Below are 19,074 nucleotides of genomic sequence, written 5' to 3'. Positions count from 1 at the left end.
AGTACACTTATACACAGATTTTTTTTCAATAGCAAACACCATGGTACATACAATCCATGGTTGGTTGTATCCACTTCTGTGGAACCTTAGACAAGGAGGGACTACATACACGGAAGAACCTCAGATATGGAGGGCCAACTATAAATTATACATGGATTTTCAACTGAACAGAGTTGCCATCTTGCAACCCCTGCATTTTTCTAGGGTCAACTACATATGAACCCAGGTGACTAAAATATTTGCTTCCCCTACTCCACGTTACATTAACATATGAATATTTCTACTTACATATTATTGCATAGAAGACTTTAACTATGAATTAGCTCAAAGTTTTGTTGGAAGCAGATAAAAGTAAAATAATTTTCTTCTAAATAGATGAAAACTATGCTATTTCTTTTTATCGTTTCATGAAATGAGCTGCACATTTAAGCCCAATACAGAAAAAGTGATTTCTAAACCTTAGAATATAGAACATCATAATGGTTTTTATATAAGAAGAGATCTTAGGAGCCTGACAAATATAACTCTCTGGCAACAGCAGAGCCAAGAACCCCTGGTCACTCTGCTTTTCTTACAACAAATGAGTAAATAATAATCACTGCTTTGTTATAAAGTTGAAAGTTTCTAGCTTCATAAAATTTAGTATATATAAAAGAATTTTTAAGCTCACTGGCATATCACTTCACTGTAATAAAACCTTAAAATATTTTAAACTATGCACAATTGCTGTAATTTCTGTCAAAATAAATTATGCTCTTAAATTCACTGTGATTAACACTACAGTTCTGGGGAAGAAGCATGTTATACATAAAATATTATTATGCTTCTAACTTTAGATTTGTAAGGCACGTCAGAATTCCATATCGTAGCTTCAAGTAATGTAAAGGTCATCGTTTTTTGGAGATAAAACTATTTGGAATCTAGCTGTATGACTTCAGGCAAGTTATTCTCTAAGTTTCCACATCTTAAAAAACAGAGATAACAATGCTTTTTTAAAAAAGAGTATTTGAAGTGTCAGCATGCAGTAGACCCTCAATAAATATTACTTTCCTCCTTGACTTCACTTCTGTATACTCTAAAGTGACAAGTATTCTGCAATAGCATCAATATTTTAGAAATATTTTTCTTGAGTAAAAAGGAAACTAAAAAATTTTACTGAAAGGAACACAAGGGACATATATTTTTTCATGTATCTGTTTCAAATTACATACCAGAACAAGGTAACAGCAAATTCTATGTTTATTAGAATACCTAGAACAAATAACTCCATAATAGTCATATTCAAGGTCAATGGCCTAATCATCAAGATGATTGCAGAAAAACATTGACACTGAGGAAATCCATTTTCCCATAAATGAAAGGCTGATATTGGCTTTGGTACCAATCTTTTCTTCATAAATTTGATATAATTCCGCACCTAGGTTTCTGTATATTTGAATAATAAAAACCTTTACAAACCTAGCAAAGACACGTCAGCAATGATGAAGTATCCCCCATCAGGAACTATGGGTTTTAGGCCAACACTTTCAAGTAAATGTACCATCCGATCTCTTTTTACTTCTAACTCTTTTGGCAAAGAATTGAAGTAACATTCTGGGTCATCCATGCGCTTGATGTCAATCCAGAAAGCTTGAGCCAAGGCTTCCTGTATATTAAGATTGAAAAATATGGAAAGGAAATATGGCAATGTTATGTACTGCCAAGTTTATTGGTATAATAAATAAAGGCTGTCTGAGTAATATTACTGACAAGAAAGTCATTCAGGGAATTACAGTTGAACCTATGTGAGATTCTACAGACTAATGGAAGAATAAGCTACATGGAAATGATGAAATCTAATGTGAAGAACTGAGGATGAACCACAAACATTCAAATTGAAATAGAGGTACAGTTCTCCCTTAGTATTCACAAAGGTGACTGGTTCCAGGGCCCCCACAAATACCAAAATCCAAGGATGTTCAAGTCTTTTATATGAAATGCATCCATGGGCTCTGCATCTGTGAATTCAACCAACCCTGAATCCACAATCTTTAGTTGAATCAACGGATGCAGAACCTGTGGATAGGGAGGTTATATAAAGATGTATTATAAAGATATATTATATAAAGATACCTTACTTGGAAATGAAAAAGACAACGGTGTTTTCTACTAAGGTTAGCTTTAGAGTGATTTGCTAGATCTAAGCCTGAAAGACAATCAGAGAAATGATAAACTAGCCAGCGCTTCCCCATTACCTTTCAGGACAAGACAGTATAAATGAAAGCTGATCGATCTACTGTGTCACTCTTCATAAGTATATGAATCCCTGTACTAATCATTCACATTTTTTCTCTACTGCTTTTATCAACATCTGACATATTATGTTGTTAAAACATTTACTTTTTATTATCTGTGCTTCCCCAACAGGCTATAAGCTCCAAAAGGGCAGGAATTCTTGATTGCTTTATCTCTGACACTCAGTATTTGTTTAATAAGTGAATAGATTTATTTTGAGAATGAAAAGAGTTGAATACAATAAAATCAATGTCCAACTAGCTTTTATCACGATATCACTCTATAGTCATTTGAAAAAAAAATTTTATTAGGATTTTTTTTCTTATTCAGTAGGTATTTTTGATAGGAAACAAAAAATTTTATTGTAGCCAACATATTTTCCAGTTTTGGCTTTTTAACTGCTTCCCAACAAATAGTTTTCAGTATTCTGATTATTCACAGAATGATAGTACAAAGATCCGTGTTTTATAGATATTAAAAAACTAGAAACAATATAAAAAAATATACATTAAAAAGTCTTGCAACCCACCCCAGACCCTATCTATACTAGTTTCATCTGTTCCCTTTACCCCACTTTAACTAGTTTCATATGGTCCTTCTGGAGATTCTTTAAGAAAGTATAAACAAATAGTTTTCTCCCTTTCTTATACAGAATATAACATAAATAATGATATATACTGCTCTGTATCTTGCTTTTATTTTTACAATATATCCTGGATATCTTTCCATATCAGTAAATATAGAGTTTTCCCATTCTTTTTTGTTTTTCCTTTGCCTTTCCTTTCTTTCCACTTTTAAACAGCCATTGTGATAGAGTAATGGCCCCTAAAGAGGTCCACATCTTAATGCCTGGAACCTGTAAATATGTTATCTGGCATGGTAAAATTAACATTGCAAATGTGATTTAAGTTAAAGACCTTGGAGATGGAGAGATTATCTTGGATTATCTGTGGGCCTAATGTAATCATAAGGATTCTTCTAAGAGAAAGAAGGTGGCAAGAGCGTCAGTGTTACGAGGGCTATGTGTTGATAGAGGCAGAGGTGGCAGTAAAGTGACCACAGGAATGTGAGTACCCCCAGAAGCTGGAAAAGACAAGGAGCAGATTCTGCCTTGGAGCCTCCAGGGGAAATGTAGCAGGGTCGACACTTGCTTTTAGCCCTGAAAGACCCTTATGGACTTTTGACCTCCAGAATGTAAGATAAAAAACTTGTGTTGTTTTCAGCCACTAAGTGTATGCAAGTGTTAGTTGCTCAATCATGTCCAACTCTTTGTGACCCAATGGACTATAGCCTCTGTGCATGGAATTCTCCAGTCAAGAATACTGAGTGGGCTGCCATTTCCTACTCCAGGGAATTTTCCTGACCCAGGGATCGAACCCAGGTCTCCCACACTACGGGTAGATTCTTTACCATCTGAGCCATCAGGGTGGTAATTTGGTACAGAGAACTAGGAAACTAACACAGTCATATAACATTAAAATGTTTAGATAGACCACAGTTTATTTAATCCATTATCTGTAGATGAACTATTCCCTATCTTCTGCAATGAATGACCACGTACATATAGAGCTTCTTAAATCTGCAGAGAACAATTATAAGGTAAGTGCTCAAAGGATACACTGCTGCTTCACAGAGCACACATACCTGAAATTTTGCTTGGGGCTGTCATATCCTCCAGAGAGTTTGCAGCATTCTGCAGTCCCCACCAGCAATGTATGAGTGATTAAAGTTAAAATTTTATGTTTTAAAACAAAAACCATTCTTGATAGCAATAAATATGTGTTTGCTTCTAAATTTCCAAATTATACTGGAAAGACATGAAGGAACTGAGCCTACTGAAGTACACAACATAAAAATAACACCTCTGCCCAAAGACCATGCAGCAGCCCTAAATTACTGTAACACCTACCTGTAAAGGGGTTGCACAAGTATAAACGGTGTTTTGCTGAACTGTCTGTAAATGTTTTATCAAATGTTTAGGACCAATGGACCAGCCAAGCTGCAAAAGGAAAAGATTTTAAAATGAATCTAATTGCATGTACCAGATCTGATAGAGTAGCTACGCTTAATGCATTTATTAAATCTATACATTTCTAAAATGTTCACACTATGAAAGCTGTGTAGTCTTAGTAGTTAGAAATATTTCAACCTTGATCTTTTTGTGGAATAGTTTCCAACTGAAGTCACTAAATTCTGCCTTCAGAAGGCAAACAGTGCTTGCAATCATTATTATCTACCCCTCTCTTTGAATTTTCTATTTTGGATATTCTGAAAGCCTAATAACTGGTAACAAAGCTTGTTTAAATCAGATATAGATAAAAGTAACTTTCAATGAGGGCCTTAAGGGACTCTTCCACAATTTCGTTCTCTAGGCTCATTTTTGATACTCGCTACTTCTTAGCCAAGTTCAGGAGAAGTGAAACTGGAAGACAATCAAGTTTCAATTGGATCAACTGTGATTGTATTACATAGTACAGTGGTTAAGTGCATAGATTCTAAACCTAGATTTCCTGCCCTGGCTGGAATTCGAATTTATTAGCAATGAAACCTTAGGCAAGTTACTTAGATTCTCTGTACTTTCTAGTTTTATTGTCTGTAAAATTATGCCCACCTCATAACGTGGTTATGAGAATGAAAGGAATTAGTATGTGTAAATCTCTAGAACCTGGCACATAGTAAGCGTCAAAATATTCAGTTCAGTTCAGTTCAGTCGCACAGTCGTGTCCTACTCTTTGCGACCCCATGAACCACAGCACACCAGGCCTCCCTGTCCATTACCAACACCCGGAGTTTACTCAAACTCATGTCCATTGAGTTGGTGATGCCATCCAACCATCTCATCCTCTGTCGTTCACTTTTCCTCCTGCCCTCAATCTTTCCCAGCATCAGGGTCTTTTCGAATGAGTCAGCTCTTTGCATCAGGTGGCCAAAGTATTGGAGTTTCAGCTTCAGCATAAGTCTTTCCAATGAACATCCAGCACTGATCTGCTTTAGGATGGACTGGTTGGATCTCCTTGCAGTCCAAGGGACTCTCAAGAGTCTTCTCCAACACCACAGTTCAAAAGCATCAATTCTTTGGTGCTCAGCTTTCTTTATAGTCCAACTCTCACATCCATACATGTCTACTGGAAAAACCATAGCCTTGACTAGATGGACCTTTGTTGGCAAAGTGATGTCTCTGCTTTTTAATATGCTGTCTAGGTTGGTCATAATTTTCCTTCCAAGGAGTAAGCGTCTTTTAATTTCATGGCTGCAATCACCATCTGCAGTGATTTTGGAGCCCAGAAAATAAATTCTGTCACTGTTTCCACTGTTTCCCCATCTATTTCCCATGAAGTGATGGGACCGGATGCCATGATCTTAGTTTTCTGAATGTTGATCTTTAAGCCAACTTTTTCATTCTCCTTTTTCACTTTCAAGAAGCTCTTCAGTTCTTCATTTTCTGCCATAAGGGTGATATCATCTGCATATCTGAGGTTATTGATATTTCTCCCAGAAATCTTGATTCCAGCTTGTGCTTCTTCCAGCCCAGCGTTTCTCATGATGTACTCTGCATATAAGTTAAATAAGCAGGATGACAATATACAGCCTTGACGGGCTCCTTTTCCTATTTGGAACCAGTCTGTTGTTCCATGTCCAGTTCTAACTGTTGCTTCCTGACCTGCATATAGGTTTCTCAAGAGGCAGGTCAGGTGGTCTGGTATTCCTATCTCTTTCAGAATTTTCCACAGTTTGTTGTGATCCACACAGTCAAAGGCTTTGGCATAGTCAATAAAGCAGAAATAGATGTTTTTCTGGAACTCTCTTGCTTTTTCCATGATCCAGCAGATGTTGGCAATTTGATCTCTGTTTCCTCTGCCTTTTCTAAAATCAGCTTGAACATCTGGAAATTCAGGGTTCACGTATTGCTGAAGTCTGGCTTGGAGAATTTTGAGCATTACTTTACTAGTGTATGAGATGAGTGCAATTGTACAGTAGTTTGAGCATTCTTTGACATTGCCTTTCTTTGGGATTAGAATGAAAACTGACCTTTACCATTCTTGTGGCCACTGCTAAGTTTTCCAAATTTGCTGGCATATTGAGTGCAGCACTTTCACAGCATCATCTTTCAGGATTTGAAATAGCTCAACTGGAATTCCTGTCTCTTGAGAAAACTGACCTGCCTCTTGTGAAACCTGTATGCAGGTCAGGAAGCAACAGTTAGAACTGGACATGGAACAACAGACTGGTTCCAAAAAGAAAAAGGAGTACATCAAGGCTGTATATTGTCATCCTGCTTATTTAACTTATATGCAGAGTACATCATGAGAAATGCTGGGCTGGAAGAAGCATGAGCTGGAATCAAGATTTCCGGGAGAAATATCAATAACCTCAGATATGCAGATGAAACCACCCTTATGGCAGAAAGTGAAGAAGAACTAAAGAGCCTCTTGATGAAAGTGAAAGAGGAGAATAAAAAAGATGGCTTAAAGCTCAACATTCAGAAAACTAAGATCATGGCATCTGGTCCCACCATTTCATGGCAAATAGATGGGGAAAGAGTGGAAACAGTGGCTGACTTTATTTTGGGGGCTCCAAAATCACTGCAGATGTTGATTGTAGCCATGAAATTAAAAGACACTTACTCCTTGGAAGGAAAGTTACGACCAACCTAGACAACATATTTAAAAGCAGACACATTACTTTGTCAACAAGGGTCCGTCTAGTCAAGGCTATGGTTTTTCCAGTGGTCATGTCTGTATATGAGAGTTGGACTATAAAGAAAGCTGAGCACAGAAGAACTGATGTTTTTGAACTGTGGTGTTGGAGAAGACTTTTGAGAGTCCCTTGGACTACAAGGAGATCCAGCCAGTCCATCCTAAAGCAGATCAGTGCTGGGTGTTCACTAGAAGGACTGATGTTGAAGCTGAAACTGCAATACTTTGGCCACCTGATGAGAGGAGGTGACTCATTTTAAAAGACCCTGATGCTGGGAAAGATTGAGGGCAGGAGGAGAAGGGGACGACAGAGGATGAGATAGTTGGATGGCATCACTGACTCAATGCACATGGGTTTGGGTGGACTCTGGGAGTTGGTAATGGACAGCGAGGCCTGGCGTGCTGCGGTTCATGGGGTCACAAGGAGTCGGACACAACTGAGGTACTGAGCTGAACTGGGATTCCATCACTTCCACTAGCTTTGTTTGTAGTGATGCTTCCTAAGGCCCACTTGACTTCACACTCCAGGATGTCTGGCTCTAGATGAGTGATCACACCATGGTGATTAACTGGGTCATGAAGATCTTTTTTGTTCAGTTCTTCCCATTAGCTATTATTTTTTCTTCTTTTAATTAATATACAGTAATCCAAACATTGCAAAAGAGTATCATCAGTTGGTTACTTATAAATAAGAAAATTACCCTATTTTTCTTCCTTTCAAAAGAATGATTACGTCTCAGAAAGGATAAAAACATGAAAACTGAATAAGAAAGCAGATCAGTAAGTATAAAAACCTGTGTAAACTGAGTATTTATGCATTTACAACATGCAAAAAACTCTACAAGAAATAAGGTACGTTCTTGTTTTCAAACAATTAAATTCCTCATCTTACCTTCCAGCCAGTTACACTGAAAGTCTTTCCAGCACTTCCTATGGTTATTGTTCTCTCCCACATACCTGGAAAAGTGGCTGAATAGCAATAAAGGGGGGGAAAAGGTTAGTTGCTTTATGATCAGTCTACACTCAGTATAATCTAAAAACAAAAATGCCTTATAATATAGGCAGTATAGTTATTTCAGTAGATTTTTAAGAGATAATTTAGCTTTAACCAAAACTCAGCTGAAAATGTTACCAAGCTTGAAAACATTTAAGTGGCAAAATCATCTCCCAGGGCAGGAATGGTGAGAAGCCTCCATCGGCAGCGCTCCGGGCCGGTTCAGTGCAGTAGTCAAGGGAGCAACAGCAGCTGGCCCTCAGTGTTAGTGGCAGCTGGCGGCCAGCACGATCGTTCTGTGGCACAGTTTTGGTTGTGGTTCTGGTAGTGTTTAGCTCACCTCTACTCTGTCCATTTTCTGAGTCTATTTCTACAGGATTCCTAGGACAGTGGTTCTTAAAATATATTTCCCACCTAGCAATATCAGTATCACTGGGGAAGTCATAAAAAAAGGCAAATTCTTGGATCCTCAGCAACTATGGGGAAGGCCCCGCAGTTTGCACGCATGTGCAAGAGTGAGGGTGTGTATTTTAGAAATAGCACACTGAGATGTAAATCCGTGATGTATCTTGAAGTCATCTTCTCATAGCAAGTAAAGTGTCTACTAAGATATCAGGTAGCTAAAGAAAGTTCCAAAATGTAAACATATGCAACTTCAGCCTATCATGAAATATCCATCAATATTTATAAAGGTAGGAAGGCCATATAAATTGGAAGAGTTACCACTGTATTCCCTGTGAAACCCAAAAAGAAATCCCAAAAGGACAAATTAAAAAAAACATTTAGAGGGTCCATTCGAAGACAGAATATTCTAAGATATATCCTCTCAAGTTTTGAGACATTTCTATTCTTCCAAAATATTCCAAAGGACATGGATGTCTTACTTTCCTATTTGACCACAGAAATATCTAAACTATGTATAAGGCAGAGTATCACTCCCTTTAAAGTAATAATATATATCCCAAATCAGGAATATCTATTATTAAGAACAACACTTAGAAATAAATTCTTTGAAAATAATAAGTACCCAAACTAATACAAACGTAGCATGTTTTAACAATAAGTTAAACATGAAGTAAATAAAAACTATGTACATATCAAATGTAGGTTACATTCACAAAATATCAAAACTAATTAAAGTATTTAAAAGCTAAGTATTTTCTTGATGGCTATTTTGGCCATATAAAAGAGAATCTTTTTTTTTTTCTTTCAAGGAGTAAGATGATCAGCTAAATAATTTATGAGGAATTCTATATTAATTTTCCAAATATCAAGGAATTAGTATATAAATACCAATGTATTAGTATAATCTCTTCCAGAACAGAGGTTTCTTTTGTTGAATGTAATGTCATTTTACTGAAAACTGGAGACACCATTTGAGTCAAGAATGTGACCCAGTATGAACAAATTCTACAATTCCAATTAAAAGAGTCCTAAGTAATTTAAAACCTGTAGAATGAAATGGCAACCCACTTCGGTATTCTTGCCTGGAAAATCCCAGGGACAGAAGAGCCTGGCGGGCTACAGTCTACGGGGTTGCAAGAGTCAGACATGACTTAGTGACTAAACACACAGACACACAAGTAATTTAAGAACATCTAGATAATCACGTCCTCTCCGTCTCAGAGATCTGGGGAGCTACAGAAGTTAAACAGAGTAGATGACCACAACACTGCATGTGCATATAGCAACAAAGAAAAAAAAAATCTTTACAGATCTGATGATTTAGAAAAGCCATATCTAGTTCCAGTACTGGTAAGTTTAGCCTGCAGTTATAGATGAAAGGCTGGTCTTTGCACTTCTCACGTATGAACCATCCTCCTTAAATCAACCACAGCAGCTATAACAGTTATTCACAGGAGACTTAGGCTTCAGTAGAAGTCAGATAAAGATTAGAGACATGATGGAGAGTGCAAGCTACACCTAGGAAAACTGTCTCTGTGACATGAAGGTGATGCTAATTTCATGATATGTGGCCAGAATCTCATTGTATTAAAGAGCTACTATTGCACTCTGCAAATTGATGGAATAGCCATTTCATATCTTTCATGTAACAAAGGCCATCATATTTAATAGAATACGTTTTCAAATGTTTGCACTCTCTAAATAATGAAATAGAATGAATAATGGAATGAATAATAATGATAATGAAACAGAAATGAATAATTCATTTTTTTCTTGTTTTAACATCCTGAGTTGTTACAACTAAAAAATCTGAGCTAAAAATATATGTCTTGATATCTTTAGCAAATAATATCATTTACACTTTTACCATGAAGTATTTATAACATAAGGTTTAAACAGTAAGTTTCAAGATCACGTAAAGCAATATTTTGAAAAGAATATTGCTAAACTGAGTTAAATAAAATGTAAAAGCTTTGAGTTATTGCACAGACATGAACATCTGTAAAATGTACAAAATGTTAAGCATAAAATTATATTTATTCATTAGATAGATGCCTCTTTCTCTTTCTACTTAATCTTAAAAAAATTATCAGAAAATGTAATTGTCCATGTTGGTTTGATTTTCAACTGGGGAGTAGTTAATGACCTGAGACAGAGATCATCAACAAGATGTGGAAAGGTGAACTCTGATGCAACTTTGACAAATAACAAAGTGGGCTGTGCTAAGACACCATACCTTACAAATTTCTGGCCCTCTTCTTTGTTTATACATTCTCCCTTAGAAGATACATTGTCTTCCATGTGTTCTACTATCAACAAAATTTTGATGACTGTCAAAAATGAATCCCTTCACAATTTAATCCTGACAATCAGGCCTATAATTCTACTTATCTGTAGACATCTCCTCCTCTATGTCTCAAAGATACTGAAACTTAGCATGAGAAGCAGGAATTTCCTTTGCTCAGCTCTTCCCACAGGCCTGTCTCCTTCCATTTCCATCCCTGGTTAAGGCCTCATCACTGCTGAGTGGTCCAGGCTAGAGATCTCAGAATCATACTTGCTTGCCTTCCCACCTTCAAATGCTATATTCTGTGCCCTACAGTTTATACTTCTAAACAACCCCAGCATATGATCTCCACTGCCAGGGGAGCTGACTTAAAATCCTCACCTGCAGCTGGTAAGCTGCACCTTACCTTTATAAAACAAATCCAATACAGAACCAATTACCTTGCCTCATCACACCTCGTCATTGCCTGTTGCAGCTGTTCTCAAAGTACGCTCACTGGTACCCTGATGATCAAGTTAATTATTGAGTTTTTTTAATAGAGCTTGAAAAAATCAACTTTAAGTTTTCCACAAAATTTTTCTTTACCACTTCAAACTGCTACTTGTTATCTCAGTGGTAAAGAACCAGCCTGCCAAGGCAGGAGACATGGATTTGATCCTGGGTTGGGAAGATCCCCTGGAGAAGGAAATGGCAACCCACTCCAGTATTCTTGCCTGGAAAATCCCATGGACAGAAGATTCTGGCGGGCTACAGCCCATGGGGTCACAAAAAGAGAGTTGGACATGACTTAATAACTAAAACAATAACTGGTTATCTGATGGTGAATGCTACCAATAGTGAAACAAATGAACATCAGGAAATGAACAATAATGGCAAAAATCAGAAAAACTCAGATGCATTTATTTCAATAACACTTTGTTACAAGCAAATACACACAGATTTGTGGTTTTTATATTGACTTCTAATTATTGAATTTCTGTTAAGAAAATTACCTCTAGCTTCATGATGAAATACAGTATATACTGTCACTAACTCATCATGTGAACATTGAGACTTCACGATACTCTATCATTAATATATAATAAAAGTTTAAGAACCACTGGCCCCCCCAATGAAATTTAAATTCTTTATACTCATATATAAAGTCCTTCAGAATCACCCTACTTTTCCATTCTCATCTGTGCCAGTTACAACACACTCTTATAAGCCAGTTAAGTATATCTTGATCTTTCATGCCGTCTCACCTTAGTACACAAGTTTATGTGAGAAGAATTTTCTTTCTACTTCTCTGACTTATTCCATCTTTTGCCCACTTTGTTGATCTCCTCTGTGTCTCCACAGCAGTTTGTAATTTACCATGGATAATTATGATGTGTGCAACAGCTATTTATGTATAAGTACACTAACTTTAAAATTTATTGGTTCCTGCCAGTGATATTAGTTATTCTTCCCTCACCCTTTCATACTTCCTATTCAATTTATTCAACAATTATTTTCTGATTGTCTACCATGCACAAGACCCTATTCTGGGAACTGAGGATTCAGAAGAGATCAAAACATTTAAAAATTCCTACCTCCTTGCAGGTTAGAAGTAAAAATATATAGATCCTAATATTTGTTATACAGGAAAACAAAGGACAGAAGGGTTTTTGTGGTGGTCCAGTAGTTAAAAATCCGCCTTGCAATGCAGGGGACATGGGTTTGATCCCAGGTCCGGGAAGATCCCACATGCCTCAGAGCAACTAAGCCTGTGTGCCACAACTACTGAGTCTGCACCCTACAGCCTTGTTCTGCAACAAAAGAAGCCACTGCAATGAGAAGCCGGAACACTGCAATGAAGAGTAGCCCTGACTCACTGTAACTAGAGAAGCCTGAGTGCAGCAACAAAGACCCATCACAGCCAAAAAAATAAAACAAAAGAACAGAAAAAGGACAAAGAAAATGCAGAGAGGTTTAAAACTTAAATGTTGTGGTCATAAAATATGAGAACTGAATAAAGACCCCCAGGGAGGTGACACTGAGTTGTTTGGATATCTGAGGGAAAAGTGTTTCCAAGTATAGGAAGGGAAAGTACAAAGACCCAAAGACTGAAGCACAGTTATAACCCTATAGTTGATATAAGTTTGGATCACCCCAGAAGACACCATGGTATCTGTGAGATGGCTGGGGTGTGTGTGTGTGTACGCTCAGTCACTTCAGTCATGTCCAACTCTTTGTGACCCTATAGACTATAGCTCACCAGGTTCCTCTGTCCACAAGATTCTCCAGGCAAGAATACTGGAGTGGGCTGCCATGCCCTCCTCCAGGGGATCTTCCTGACCCAGGGATTGAACCCACGTCTCCTGCATTGCAGGCGGATTCTTTACCACTGAGACACTGGGGAAGCCTGAGATGGAGAAGTAATGGTGAAATCCATTGCAGCAATACCTTACTGTCACAGCAATTTCTTTCCTGTTCATCTGGCATTTCAGCATTTCCCTTAGTAGAGATAGACCAGTTCAGGAATAAGAAAGTTCCCTATGTCTTATATACAAAGTAATAGTTAGATTATGGGGGGGGGGGGGGAAGCTAAGAATAAAAGCAAAAGTACTACTTCTCTGGTTTCCTAGTTGTATACTGTGATCTAAAATCTTGTCTCCTAAGTTTGTACTGCTTGTCCTTCAACCTGTTCATAAATCCACTCAAACATCATTCATTCAAGTCCCGTTTTCAAATGCTCACAGACATCTATCCATTACAAAGACTATTCTAAAGCTGTTCTGGGATCCTTTCCAATCAGATATTCCACATGTGTCCAAACACGATTAGATCTGTGACTCTACGTAATAATTGGTACCTATTTTAAAATGCTTGTTTCCAGTATATACAAGCCATTCATAAACCTCATCACTGATGCAGAGTGTGTCATATTTGATGCAAAGGTCGGCAATTACTTGGAGTTCCTCTTTGGTATACACCTACACACATGAAAGAAAACAAAAGAGCAGAGCCAATTATTCAACGTGTGAGAGAATGGCGGATCAGAAGATACATAAAGAGGCCAAAGACTCACCTTGCCAAGGGGGTTATGCGGAGTATTTAGTATTATAGCTTTGGTTTTGGAATTAAATTTGCTTGCCAGTTCTTGAGGATCTAAGGTCCAGTCAGAACTAGAGCATTTTTTCCCATCAACAGGTTTCTAAGCATGAAGAATGAAGATGTGATTTAATTCAGTTAATTCATGTTTGCTGTATTATAAATAAATAACCTGATAAGGAAAAAAAAAGTAGAGAAAGGCATGGCAAAGGTAACTTAATAGATAACTAACAAAGAAAAGAAACAAAAATAACTAAGATTTACTTCTGCCTTAAGAGCCCAACAGGACTTGAGTCCCATGCTCATACCTGTTAAATGGAGACATGAACTCTGTCAACATTAACAGCTGTAAAAGTGCCTAAATTCCTTCAGAGGAGCCAGCTATATGGTTATGGTTAACATGTCTGATTACGGTTAACAGCTACGGTTAACATGTCTGATTCTATAAGACTAATAGAAGATTCTGTGATTCACCTTAGTGTGTTACTTGTTTTAATAAGACGTTTTAAAAAGACAATGAAACTATACTGTATTCCTAAAGATAAAAGTAGAGTAAAAAAAAAAAAAAAAACACTTCATTCAGAATTGAGTATTTATTGAACACTCAGCACACACCCTGGGATTCCCAGGGGGTTTAATGGTAAACAATCAACCTGCCAAGCAGCAAACCCGAGTTCAATCCCGGAGTCAGGAAAATCCCCTGGAGGAGGAAATGGCAACCCACTCCACTATTCTTGCCTGAAAAATCCCATGGAGAGAGGAACCTGGAGGGCTACGATCTGTGGGGTCACAGAGTCAGCCACGACTTAATGATTACCTGCACTGTTAGTCACTGGGGACTAGAGCTAAATAGTGGGCCAGAAGGGGTCTCTGACCTGGTTGGTGCTCAGTCAGTAGGGGAGAAACATAACCACAAAAAATAGTATTACATACAAGGTAGAAGCTGTTAGATACATGGCAAACATATGATGAAGTAATAAAAATCCCCCCTTAAATAGCTGTTACCTTCAGTCATAGTAGAGATATACAGTAAATCTTGAAATGTAATCAAAGTAGAAACTTTATTGGCAACAAAGTAATTGGCATTTTCAAAACTTTTTAAAAAACGTAAATCATAGGGGCAGACTTACACATCTCAGGGGAACAAAAACAGGTGTTGCTCCAGCCATTCTCACCATGGGCTCATAGCAGTCATAGAAAGGCACTATCACTATGACCTGGAATCAAACCAAATAACGAATCTATCAATAATTAATCCATTTAACAAATGCTGTGTACGTACTATGTGTGAAGCACCATACAACATGCTAAGATGCAGCAGTGAAGAAAGCAGGCTCTGTGTTCACACACCTGAGTGAAAAGACCTTGGGAACAAACTCGTCAGGAGCCTTAATTGGACCCCTTGATTTCCTAGGGAGCTCTGTGGATAGGCTTGCAGTGGGACCCTTCAAATTGTATGCAAAATTTTCTACATGCATAGGTTTATTTTTCTGGGAAAAGGGTCCATAGTTCTCATTACATTCTCAAAGGGATGATCTAGCCAAAAACAGTTAGTTTAAATTTCAAATTAGAAAATAAACAATCAGCAGCACAGCAAGACCAGAAGGAAAGAGAGCACTGCAGGGATGCTCTCTGTTATGGCGTAGTAATTTCTAAGTATTATCCTGAGAGAAGAACAGGGAAGCCTGGCATGCAGCAGTACATGGGGTCACAAAGAGCTGTCATGATTGCGCGACTGAACAACAACAAAGACGTTTCTTTTTCAAAAACATCCCCAAACAGAGAATGCAAGAAGACAGGATGCTACCGTTAATGTCTGATACCCACAATTTCCCTCCAGGTGACTTATATCTGGATTCTTTTTTCCTAGCTCCTTTTCTCCTACAAGGTCCTGTAGGCTATTACAGGCTCTCTCAATCTACTCATGGCCTGTATCTCAGGTCAGTGGGCCAGACTAACCTGTCCATTTGGTATCTTGTCTGCAATATGCCAGTCTGGACCTAGTATCCCTGACTTTTTGCTTTTCTATAATTCATTTAAACACATGATATATAACCATTGTCAACACTGAGTTTTTCTTTTTTACATGTAGCAATACTTCACAAACATTTAATATTATTTAGTTTTAATGGCTACTTGAGAGTCTACTGAATTCTAGGAAAATTTTGTTATAGTTTGTATAAATAACAATACAATGTGAATTAGTGACTACACAGTTTCTCCATTTTAGTGCTTGTTACTACTAGACTAAAAACATCTTTTACGGTACTGTTTATCAAACTGTTTATGAAAAATCTGGCAACAATGTATAATTTTACAAGTTTATATTTAAATTGAAGAAAGTAGAGAAAACTACTAGACCACTCAGGTTCCAACCTAAATCAAATCCCTTACAGTGGAAGTGAGAAAGAGATTTAAGGGACTAGATCTGATAGACAGAATGCCTGATAAACTATGGATGGAGGATTGTAACATTGTACAGGAGACAGAGATCAAGACTACCCCCAAGAAAAAGAAATGCAAAAAAGCAAAATGGCTGTCTGAGGAGGTCTTACAAATAGCTGTGAAAAGAAAAGATGTGAAAAGCAAAGGAGAAAAAGAAAGATACACCCATTTGAATGCAGAGTTCCAAAGAATAGCAAGGAGAGACAAGAAAGCCTTCCTCAGTGATTAATGCAAAGAAATAGAGGAAAACAATAGAATGGGAAAGACCAGAGATCGCTTCAAGAAAATCAGAGATACCAAGGGAACATTTCATGCAAAGATGGGCACAATAAAGGACAGAAATGTTATGGACCTAAGAAAAGCAGAAGATACTAAGAAGAGGTGGCAAGAATAGACAGAAGAACTGTACAAAAAAGATCTTCAAAACCCAGATAATCACAATGGTGTGATCACTCTCCTAGAGCCAGACATTCTGGAATGTGAAGTCAAGTGGGCCTTAGGAAGCATCACTACGAACAAAGCTAGTGGAGGTGATGGAATTCAAGTTGAGCTATTTCAAATCCTAAAAGAGGATTCTGTGAAAGCGCTGCACTCAATATGTCAGCAAATTTGGAAAACTCAGCAGTGGCCACAGGACTGGAAAAGGTCAGTTTTCATTCCAATCCCAAAGGAAGGCAATGCCAAAGAATGCTCAAAGTGAAAGTGAAGTTGCTCAGTCATGTCCAACTCTTTGCGACCCCATGGACTGTAGCCTACCAGGCTCTGTCCATGGGATTTTCCAGGCAATAGTACTGGAGTGGATTGCCATTTCCTTCGCCAGGGGATCTTCCCAACCCAGGGATTGAACCCAGGTCTCCCGCATTGTAGACAGATGCTTTACCATCTGAGCCACCAGGGAATGCTCAAACTACCACACAGTTGCACTCATCTCACATGCTAGTAAAGTAATGCTCAAAATTCTCCAAGCCAAGCTTCACAATACATGAACCATGAAATACCAGGAGTTCAAGCTGGTTTTAGAAAAGGCAGAGGAATCAGAGATCAAATTAACAACACCCACTGGATCATCAAAAGAGCAAGAGTTCCAGAAAAACATCTACTTTTGCTTTATTGACTATGCCAAAGCTTTTGACTGTGTGGATCATAAAAAACTGGAAAATTCTGAAAGAGATGGTAATACTGGACCACCTGACCTGCCTCCTGAGAAATCTGTATTCAGGTTTAAAAAGCAAGAGTTAGAACTGGACATGGAATGACAAACTGGTTCCAAATAGGAAAAGGAGTACGTCAAGGCTGTATATTGTCACCTTGCTTATTTAACTTCTATGCAGAGTACATCATGAGAAATGTTGGGCTGGATAAAGCACAAGCTGGAATCAAGACTGCTGGGAGAAATATCAATAACTTCAGATATGCAGATGCTATCACCCTTATGGCAGGAAGGGAAGAAGAACTAAAAAGCCTCTTGATGGAAAGAGGAGCGTGAAAGTTGGCTTAAAGCTCAGCATTCAGAAAACTAAGATCATGGCATCCAGTCCCTTCACTTCATAGCAAACAGATGTGGTAACAGTGACAGAGTTTATTTTTCTGGGCTCCAAAATCACTGCAGATGGGGACTGTAGCCATGAAATTAAAAGATGTTTACTCCTTGGAAGGAAAGTTATGACCAACCTAGATAGCATATTCAAAAGCAGAGACATTACTTTGCCAACAAAGTCTAGTCAAGGCTATGGTTTTTCCAGTAGTCATGTATGGATGTGAGAGTTGGACTATAAAGAAAGCTGAGCGCCAAAGAATTGATGCTTTTGAACTGTGGTGTTGAAGAAAACTCTTGAGAGTCCCTTGGACTACAAGGAGATACAACCAATTCATTCTAAAGGAAATCAGTCTTGAATATTCATTGGAAGGACTTATGCTGAAACTGAAACTCAAATACTTCGGCCACCTGACGCGAAGAGGTGACTCATTTGAAAAGACCATGATGCTGGGAAAGATTGAAGGTGGGAGAAGGGAATGACAGAGGATGAGATGGTTGGATGGCATCACAGACTCACTGGACATGAGTTTGAGTGTACTCCGGGAATTGGTAATGGACAGGGAGGCCTGGCGTGCTGCCATCCATGGGGTTGCAAAGACTGGGACACAACTGAGTGACTGAACTGAACACTAAATTGCCTTTAAGTTTGTGTTGGTTAAATTCATGGCACCTAATTATCATCCTAAATTTCTACTTTTTACTATTTATATTTCCTGTTCAAGGCTTGTCTCACTGGAGTTATAGGAGGCCCTTACATTCTAAAATCCCTTTGTTTGTACTAGTCATCTAATTCACACTGAATATCTTCTACACAACGTGCTATGTTAGGTTTTGGGTATTGCAGAGGACAAGATATGAGCCAGGAATGGATGTTTTCCTCAAGTTCATTAGACTGTGAAATTCTTAGGGAGTAAGATGACCCGTCTTTGCAGCCCTGATGAGACACAGTGCCTGGTATGAAGTGAGAGCTCCAAGAAGGAAAGGAAACGGGGGAGGCAGCGAGGTGAAACTGAGAATATACCTGACGCTCTTCCTTGAAATTTCCTTATTTTTACAATGGAAGTGATTCCCCTCTCTCTTTGAAGAATATTTACCAAGCACTCAAGTGCTGGCTCTACAACAATAAACTAATTTTCCTGGAACTTAAATTCTACAGAGAGAGACATAATAAATAAGAAAGAAGGAAGTAAATTAGATAATTTCAGATAGTAATAAACATTATAAGGAAAATAATAGGTTTATATGACGCAAAGTAATGTTTGTGGTTTCAAAATATTAGATAAGTTGATCAGTGAAAAAGAATAGAGAAAAGACAGCAAAGGGCTGAGCCTTGGGACACACCAACAGAGTGCAGAGAAAG

At 38.0% G+C, this 19,074-nt stretch overlaps 1 protein-coding gene across 4 annotated transcripts in view; it reads right to left on the bottom strand.

Moving 5' to 3' along the window:
• Positions 1-19,074, bottom strand: part of KYAT3 (kynurenine aminotransferase 3) — a 67,657-nt gene that overhangs the window by 12,165 nt on the left and 36,418 nt on the right. For all 4 annotated transcript variants that reach the window (XR_005719509.1, XM_040232382.1, XM_040232384.1 and 1 more), the window contains 6 exons: positions 14,863-14,949; positions 13,710-13,835; positions 13,494-13,614; positions 7,864-7,940; positions 4,184-4,273; positions 1,459-1,645 (listed from right to left, as the gene is read on the bottom strand). Coding sequence is in view for 3 of the 4 variants with exons in the window: in XM_040232382.1 (XP_040088316.1) it covers positions 1,459-1,645; positions 4,184-4,273; positions 7,864-7,940; positions 13,494-13,614; positions 13,710-13,835; positions 14,863-14,949 (688 nt within the window). In the remaining variant the exon portion in view is untranslated. The remainder of the gene's footprint in view (positions 1-1,458; positions 1,646-4,183; positions 4,274-7,863; positions 7,941-13,493; positions 13,615-13,709; positions 13,836-14,862; positions 14,950-19,074) is intronic.

The sequence above is a fragment of the Oryx dammah genome, unplaced genomic scaffold (assembly GCF_014754425.2).
Source record: "Oryx dammah isolate SB20612 unplaced genomic scaffold, SCBI_Odam_1.1 HiC_scaffold_28, whole genome shotgun sequence".
Lineage (NCBI taxonomy): Eukaryota > Metazoa > Chordata > Mammalia > Artiodactyla > Bovidae > Oryx > Oryx dammah.
Note: the sequence above shows the minus strand (reverse complement) of the source record. Positions and strands in the feature narration are given on the sequence as shown.